The 8,927-nt window shown below is 55.5% G+C and overlaps 1 protein-coding gene across 2 annotated transcripts in view; it reads left to right on the forward strand.

Moving 5' to 3' along the window:
- Nucleotides 1–1,138: 1,138 nt before the first annotated feature.
- Nucleotides 1,139–8,927, forward strand: part of LMO4 (LIM domain only 4) — a 16,842-nt gene continuing 9,053 nt past the window's right edge. Inside the window, exons 1-2 of one of the 2 annotated variants that reach the window (XM_062191669.1) lie at nt 1,139–1,482; nt 4,335–4,573. In XM_062191669.1, coding sequence (XP_062047653.1) covers nt 4,338–4,573 — 236 coding nt within the window. In that variant the 5' untranslated portion in view covers nt 1,139–1,482; nt 4,335–4,337. Of the gene's footprint in view, nt 1,483–4,037; nt 4,125–4,334; nt 4,574–8,927 lie in introns of those variants that run through there. The other variant, XM_062191670.1, reaches the window with a different exon arrangement.

Here is an 8,927-nt window from a genome sequence, read left to right on the forward strand (position 1 = left end):
ACGCCTCCTGGACACTTGGTTCATACCCGGGTTATGGGAGGGGCCTAAGTGGGCAAGAATCTAGGTAGGGGCGATACTTAACTTCCCTTACTGTTCTGAGCTCGTGAGCTAAACTTCCACTAAGGTTCCTAAATCGCCAGCACCGTGAATTTAAAAACCGACAGAGAGAAAGAGAGCGGGGAGAGAGAGAGAGAGAGAGAGAGAGAGAGAGAGAGAGAGAGAGAGAAAGAGAAAGAGAGAGAGAGAGAGAGGCAGTCCACCGACTTTTCTTCCCAAACAGGAAGAGACCCGTATCTGAGAAAGATGTGCAGTAAGTTCCCTAAGGGTCTCCACGGCGCCAGGGAAGGGCACGGCCCGAGGGAGCTGCGGGCCGGGTCTCCGGGGCCCCCGCGCCGCCTGGGCAGGTGCGGTGGCCGCGCCTCGGCGGCCGGCACGGTCCCCGGCGGCGCAGGGCGCTCGCTCCCTTCTCGCCACCTGACTCGGGCCCTTCCCCTCGGCTGGCCCGGCCCGCTCCGCCGCCTCGCGCTCTCCCCCGCCCCGCGAGGCTCGGTTCAGTCATCCCTTTGTCCTCCCCCGGATTGGCAGGTTTTATTATTCCGCCTGAACAATCCGGCCGCCCAGTGGCTGAGGGTCGCTGACGTCGGCGGCAGAGCCGGGGAGTAGTTGGGATTCTGCTCTGTCAGTAACACATGTGTAAGCGCCGCGGAGGGAGCGAGCGAGCCGGCTAGAGGCCAGCGCCGCCGCCGCCGCCGAGCCGCCGAGCCGCCGGGCAGCCACCGCCGCAGCCCCGGCAGCGGCGCAGGCTCCAGCGCGCCGGGCCCGGGCCGCTGCCAGCGCGCGCCCGCTTCAGCCGGGGCCCCCCGAGCCGCGCGGGCCGCCGCTCCTGGGGCCGTGGTCTGCGCCGCGGCTCCCGGCCCGGAGGTGCAGGGAGCGCGGCCGAGCCGCCTCCGGCAGCCCGAGCGGGCGGGCGAGGGAGCGAGCGAGCGCGCGGGAGGGAGGAAGGCGGCGGCGGCGGCGGCGGCGGCGGCGGGGGAGGAGGAGCGGGCGGAGCGCGGCGGGGGCGGGGGCGTATACAAAGTGAAGCCACATTGCCAAACTTGCAGCAGCGATTGCAGCAGTTGCTGCCGCTGCGCCGCGCCGCGCGGGCCGAGGGCTCCCGCCGCTGCTCGAGCGCAGCCGGAGGCGGAGGAGAAGGACGGGCGCCGCCGCTGACACTTCTGCTCCCGGCCGCGCCGCCCCCGGAACGCGGGGGCCCCCCACCCCACCCCAGCCCCAGAGCGGCGCGATCTTAAAAAAAAAAAAAAACAACAACAACAACAAAAACGCCCAGCCGCCCTCAGCCCCCTCCTCCCCTTTCCTGCATCTGCGAGAACTCCCTCCCTCCGCGCCGCCGGCCGAGGCGCCCCTTCCCTGGAAGCCGAGCGGCTCCGCTCGCCCGCCCGCCGCCGCCGCCCGCAGTCTCGCAGTCTAGGGGAGAAGCAGGTAAGGGGGCGGCTGGGGAGCCGGGGAGGCCGGGAGGGGGGGCCCCGGCGGGCCGGGGCTGTTTTCTTTGGCTTCCTTCCCTTGACCGTCCCAAATTGCAAGTCAACAATACGTCGGCTTAGATAATGCGCGAGTCCTAAACTACCGAGGCCAGCCTGCGAGCTGGCGCCGAGGGCACGGAGGGCAGCCCCGGGCCGCCCGCTTTGTAGCGGCTCCTGCTTCTTACAAAAGGGTTCCTCTCGGAGGCCGGGCTGCCGGGGACCCTGGCGGGGGTGGGGACGGTTCCAGGTCCGAAGAGGAAGGCTGGGTGGTGTGTGGGTGGGTGGGTGGGTGGCTGGGGGGGTGCTTCGATGCGGGGTTAAGTAGGAGAAGTAGTGCGTTGGGGGGGTGGGGGTAGGCACGACCCCCTCCCCCTTCTAGTAAACACTGTTTTTGAAACAGTGGCAGAAAGGATCTAAGTGACCAGGATTAGGTATTGCTGGTTCTTTTTAAAAAATTCCTCTTGGCTTATAAGTCTTTTGTTCCGATCCAGGAGAAATCCGGTGAATCACCTAATTAAAATCAAGACATGAATTAAGCATCCATTTTTGTACTACAAATTGCCAGCGCTACGTTTGTCCCTCCCTTGGTCTCCATTAAAAAACACCAGAGACGTTGTTAAAGGGGGCAGATTTTGCCTCTAGCTGCCAGTTCTGCTTTCTATTTCACTGAGTATCCCAGGACCTAAATTGCTTGGCTATGTAATTACTAGAGTATAAGCCTATTTAACTTAAAAGCTTTCTTTTTTTTTTCCAACTCTAAATGAAACTTGATGAGGGCCGTCCTTAGTTATCAGGGGAGTCGGTTTCTGCTCAGTGCTCTTGATTCATCTCTTTTAGATTTAATCAGCATTAAGGTATTGCTTGTCCTTAAGAGCTTTAGCTAATGGGGTTACTGGATGCTTTTCTCAGTGTAATATTTCCTTTTCAAAAAAAAATACATATATATATATATATTTACCTCTCACCAAAGATGGGGGTTGGGAAGAGCTTGAATCTTCTCCCTCCCTCGCCGCTTTTAAGAAGGAATTTGGAGTGATTAAAACGTTGGGGTGTGTGTGTTGGGTGGGGGTGGGGGGGACAGTTTAAAGACCCGGGGCAGGAAATGCAGATTCATTTGGGTTAGGGCTGAAATTGTAACAAAAAGCAATTCCTCGAGTAAATGCATCAGATAAATCAATTTACATAAAGGTATGATGCCTTCGGATAAATGCAATGCTAATGGGTTTTAGAGTGGTCCTGTTTCCAAAGTCGCTGGGTTTTGTTACAGCTTAATTGGTGCAGTTCTTATTCTGGTTTATTGTGCGGTCGCTGGACACATGTTCCGGGACTCTTTCGGAGGAAATGTGTTTAAAATCGGCCTATTTAAGGAACCCGAGTCCTTGTTTCCTTCCCTCTGCCTCGTTTTCTTGCAGCAGCCAAGTTGGGCCGGGCACAGGCAAAGTTCGCCCTGTCCCTTCTGAGGTATCAGCTGAGTGTCTCCAGCAGATAGCCGGAGCCTGGGGGGAGCCCACACTCTCGGCTTACAGAGGACAAAGACAAAACAGGCTGCTTAATTGGCAGTAAATAACTTGATCTTTTTATAGAATAAGTGACTGGAGGAACACTAGGACTTTATTGGACTCAGGATTGGAGGCAACAAATTAATCGGTTTAGGCTAAGCTTTATAAATTGATTCCTATATTATACTCCAGTTGCTTCTCCTGTGGCATTCATTAGGAAGAGTGGGGAATTTTTAAAAGCAGTTTTTGGTGACAGCAGGACTGGCTCGAATTTAACATGTGCATCCTTTAATAGTGCCTTCTCACATATTATCTGTACGCTGTCGGCCCCCCCCCCCCAACCTTGGAGGAACAAAGGTTTAGCATTTAAATTGCTGATCAAGGACAGATTAGTGAGACCAAAGTGGAGAGTGTTTGTATAGGAAGTTAACAGGCATCCTAAAGTTCAATGATCTATTATTCTTGCCTGTGTCCTGAAAACCCAGAGAAAACACTCACTGAGCTTCAAAATGAAATGAGATTTGGAACAATAATGGGAGATGGCGGTCACCACCATGGCATGTGAAAGGTGCTGTTTAAAATACGAAAAACCAGTTTCGCAACTTTACACGCCGCACCCCCCACCCCCCACCCCCGCCCCGCTCCGCTCCCCGCACCCGCTCCCGCCACCTTGCCTCGCCTCCCACCATCAGGCTCTCCTTCGCCCCTCCGCCGGGGCCGCCCTCCTTCCCCTTGCGGAAAACCCTCAACTCTTTCCAACTTGTGAAGTGCAGCTGCACTTCCCGGGCAGAGCTCGGGAGGGCCCGTGGCTCCGGCGGGGCCGCCGCCGCCCAGCTCCCCTGGGCGCGCTCGCGGGGCTCGGCGGGGGCCGGGGAGGGGCCGGGCGCGGCGGTGGGTGGGTTTGACCCTCATTTGCTGGAGGCGGGCGGCGGGCGGCGGGGGCCGGGGCGGGGGCGGCGCCGGGGGAGGCGCCGCGAGGGGTGGAGCGCGCCGCGCAGCCTGGCTCGCGGAGTTTTGACAGTACCCGAGCTGCGATTGTCAGCCGCGGCGAGCGCAGCAAAGTTGCGAGGAGCTCGTGGCCCCAGAACAAAGCTTGAGAAAAGTAAACAGGCGGCTGCTGCCGGCGAGCCTCCCTCCTTCCCTCTCCCCCTCAGCCTCCTTCCCGCCCCGGCCCTGCTGCCTCCTTCCAGCAGCTCCGCGGGCAGGAGGGGAGCGCGCCTGCCTGCTCGCTCTGCCGGCGATTACTAACTTTTGCATCGCCCCTGTTTTGTCTCCCTCTCTTTCTCTCTCTGTCCCTTCCCGCCCTCTGCAGACCATGGTGAATCCGGGCAGCAGCTCGCAGCCGCCCCCGGTGACGGCCGGCTCCCTCTCCTGGAAGCGGTGCGCAGGCTGCGGGGGCAAGATTGCGGACCGCTTTCTGCTCTATGCCATGGACAGCTACTGGCACAGCCGGTGCCTCAAGTGCTCCTGCTGCCAGGCGCAGCTGGGTGACATCGGCACGTCCTGTTACACCAAGAGCGGCATGATCCTTTGCAGAAATGACTACATTAGGTAAGACTGCTGCCTTTCCCCAAGACAGGCCAGTGTAGCCATGGCGAGCCCAGAGGTTACCAGGGGGTCGAAGGGAAAAGACTGGGCACCCATGGGAATACACTGCAGCCTTCACCTTGAAAACCTTTTGATTAGCTGGGTTGAGGGCATTCAAGGAGTAAGTCTGAGCCCCCAGGATTTGAGGACAAGTTCATGGCAGATGCCACACCGAGTAAAGTCTGTCAGTCTGGCAGGTCGGGGCCCTTAGCTGTGTGCCACCTCCCGGCACCCTTTGGACCAGAATTTGAAGTGGTCGGCCTGGAAAGTGGACCTCAGCCTGAACATCAGTGGTTCAAGTGGGAGTTAAGCTGCTTTTTTAAAGCAAGGGTAGCGACCTCCCGGGAAACGCAGAGACAAAAGGTAGACTTTAGAAATAAAAGTATAGTGAGAAATTATTTGTCTGTAGTGATAGCTAATCATGGTATATACGTAAGCCCCTTTAAACTTTTTTAAGTGGAAAGCTGTGACTCATTCTTTGTGCTCCTTGTGAAAAATGCTGATTCCCCATCAGCTTACAGACTTGTAATTCTTTTTCTAGCAAAACACAAAACAGAACCAAAAGCCAGAACCTAGCGGTAATGTTTCTCTCCATGCTGTTCCGGGGAGGCTGGGAATGCTCCGTGTTAGTGTGTGGTTTGCCATGTAGAATTTGCAATTTTTTTTTTTTCAACTGAAGAATGTTCAGGTTTGGGGTTTTTTGTTGTTGTTGTTGTTGCCATTTGTATCGCTGTCCTTGATCCCCAAAGGAAATTCAGAAAAAGAGGCTATAGAATTATACTAATCTTGCATTTTAAAAGCAATGTATAGGAACATTCATATGTCTGTGTAAGCAATCTTTTCCAACAAGTTTCAGTGCAATTAATGGAAAGAATTCAGGAGGTCAGGTGCCTATAGGATCTTTTCAGGTGAACTCAAGCTACTTAAACTCATTAATTTGAAAGGAGGCATTTGAAGGATTACACATTTAATTTGAGTAAATGGTTTGATAGACTGATGCACATGAATGCTTCTAGGAGGTGTTCTGTTTCAACATCCAATAATTAAAAAAAAAAAAAAACAAAAAACACCCGCACACTGTTGATGCTCCAGAATGGCACACTTTAGAAAAGCATTTCATTCTATTTAAATCTCTGGTCTACAACTTTCTCTTCATAGGACTACGTAAAAAAATGTGTTCTTTCTGCAGTCTGGGGAAATCGGTAGCTGTTTTGCTCGAAGTTTAGTTTCATTGTGATTGCTCAAACCCTGCAGCTGGGACTGCAGAAGATCTCAATGTGGTTGAGGACCGAGGAGTTGGGTGTGCTTAGCCCAGCGATAGCTGTCACTCCTGTGGAATGATGGAGCCGCAGGATGTTTGGTTACACTGATGGGGCAGCCTGTGCCCACTGTGCTGGCCACGCTCCCTCAGGGAAGTGAGAGAGATACAGGGAGGGCGAGGGCTTTTGTTTTCAAATGAAGATGGCTGCACTAATTCCACTAAGTGTTCTTTAAGAAGTAAGTGCTGGAAGATCAGCAGGAGCACGAGTGTGATGCTTTCTGGTCCTTCTTCCAACTGATGCCATGAGCTCTGACAGTATTGTAATTAAATAGAGAGCTAAACTGTGGCAAGAAAGGAGGGCTGTTTGAAGTGGAAAAATTGACAGGGCAGTTAAGATTTGGTGAATGGTACAGAGTCATCTCCAAGTGCCTTCAAGAGAAAAAAAAAAAACCCTTCTGATTACCACTAATTAAAAAGATGGGTCCACTTGCATTCCCTTAGGACAAGTTGAGGCAAGTGGCTTCCTGGGAGTTGAGACCCATTTCTTTCCCTGTTCTTGAGGCCAAACATCAATGCCCATTTGGTGTAAGAAAACACCAAAACGCAAGAGAGCGCCTAATGGAGCAAGGAGGGGGGTGTGCTCAGCCCTGAGCCTCCATCAGTCCAGCCTGTATGCTCCCTGTCTGCGCCCTTCTCAGTCTGGCGACTGGATCAGCCTTGCTCCTGAGCTAGATGCCTCCCTGAGACCCGGAGATGTGCCCGGAGAGGAGTTCTAGTTCAGAACCACCTTGATGCTGGCCCTCAGGGCTCTGCAGCCGCTGAGGGCAAGGAAAGTCTGCCTTCGGCCTGCGCCCCCCGCCCCCACCCACCCATCCAGGGGCCAAAAGGGTGGGAGGGTGGCCTGGCGCCGGCGTTCCCGGGCCTCTCCGCTGCCCGCACCCTGGACTCCCCAAGTCCACTTGTTGGAGGATCCCGCAGCTCCACAGCGTCGGCAGTGAGGCAGCCCGCTCGCCCACCACCAGGTGAGGCCCGCCCCTCGGCTCCTCGGCCCGCCTGGGACCACAAGAGCTATTTATTAAGGGGCTTTTAAACTGTCTGACTTGGAGGTTGTGGTTTTTTGAAAACAACCAAGATCTGGCTAAAAAGCTGCGGGAGAGCTGGGAGAGGCCAGGCAGTCCGGGCCGAGGGTGGGGGGCGTCCGTTCCTCAGCCCCCCCCCCCCGCCCGCCCCCTCCGGGGCCCCAGTGTCTCTGGGGCAGGGCTGCTGGGCTTCTGCCTCCTCTCCCTCCCAGAGTTCAGATAAAGCGGCTGCCTTGCTGCAGCGAATCCGCACAATTAAAAGCTTTAATTAGTGGCTCCTCCATTTTCTTAGTTCTGATGGGCTTTATCTAATGAGATCTGGTCTCTGGCTTAGATCTGCTCCGAATGACGTGTCCGCAATGAATGAGAGCTGCGTCGCAAACAAAACATTTAATTAACAAAATTGGCCTCTGAGAGAGGGAGGGAAAGGCTGGAGGAGGGGGTGTGGAGAAGAGGGGGAGGGTGGATCTTAAAGGGACCTATGCCCGCCAGTCTCCCCCCCCCCCGCAAAAATCGGCGGACCCTTCCAGCTGCCCCCCTGTCCCCCTGGCGTCCCCGGCGCCCGGCCCCTCAGCTCCACCCTAGCTCCGCCAAGTAGCTTCGGCAACTCCGCTTCTCCTTTCTCGAGCCCTGTTTCCACCACCCCCACCCCGGGCCCAGAGACTGGCGCGGAAAGTGCAGCCCGAGGAGGAAGTTCGGGGACCGGCGGGTGGGGCTGCAGGTCCGGGGAGGGCGAGGAAGCGCGCAGGAAGCCCGGGTGGCGGTCGTGGGCGAGCCCTTCCCCGCTCGGCCCGGCCCGTGCCGCCCGGAGGCCGCGGCCAAGGCGCCCGCGCGGCCGGCCGGCGGCGGCCTCGGGCCCACGAGGGGGCGAGCGCAGGCGGGCGCTGGGCGAGCGGGTCGCGCCTTCTCTCCCCGGCTGCGCTCGGGCGGCTCACGTGGCGCCCGCAGCCGCACTGTGCGCCGCGCGGCCGGGGTGGGGGCCCGGGGGCGCGTGTGGGTGGGTGGAGGTGGTGGAGGTGGAGGGTGTGTGTTTGGGGAGGGGGTAGCGTTAGGAATGGAGGCGCCGCCAGGCAGCGAGTTCATTTCCCTGGTAATCAACAGCAAGCTGCTATATTCAGAGAATGCTGTCCCTTTAATTGAACAGGCTAGGTAATTAAATGGCACTTTTCCAATAGGACGTGCTAGGTAAATCTAATAGTTGGTTATTTAATATCACTTTGAAGTCTGCCCACTCAAGCACAATGACAGCACAGGAGCATGTGAACTATTAGCTAGGAAAAAAAAAAAACCCAGGATCTCAAAAATTAATTAAATCGCATGCAATTTAGGGGGAACGTTTATCTTGATTTGTCATAACAGAATTAATTCAAGGCCTCCAATTCACTTGGGGGCAGATCTGTTACTCTGAATTAACCAAGCGTAATTTGGCTGATTTTTTTTTTCCCCTCCCTCCCCTCTCTAATGCAGCAGTTGCGATTATGCACACCCCCCCCCCCCCCCCAAGTATCAATAGCTTCTGGTGCTTTTAAGGTGCTTGGTCTCTAGTTATTGCGAAGTACCTTTAATGGACTTGGCTCCAGGCATAATTTCTGGGTTGCATTTCTTTGTTACATTTAATATAGCTGGTGCAGAATTTAGATTAAATATAGGATCCTGCTGGAAAACCAATTGCTTCTGGATCAGTAGCTATGGATGTGCATTTTTCTCCTCAGATAGGTTGCTGATATTTACTTGCAGGTACAAATGTATACCTTTCAGCCGCACTCTCCTCGCCTGAAAGCAGTTTAGAAAACACAGCCAGGTAGCGCTCCGTATCGCGTGTATTTTGCTGGCAGTAATAATGCGGCTGAAAATCAGCCCACCCATTGGTCATTGAAGTTCCCGGAAGATGCTGCGCATGGATACTAAACGAAAAATATGACCTGCTGTCCGTTTCCTAATGTCAGCAAGGGGAGTTGGAGCTGAGCCGGCAGTTGGG

The sequence above is a fragment of the Lepus europaeus genome, chromosome 5 (genome assembly GCF_033115175.1).
Source record: "Lepus europaeus isolate LE1 chromosome 5, mLepTim1.pri, whole genome shotgun sequence".
Lineage (NCBI taxonomy): Eukaryota > Metazoa > Chordata > Mammalia > Lagomorpha > Leporidae > Lepus > Lepus europaeus.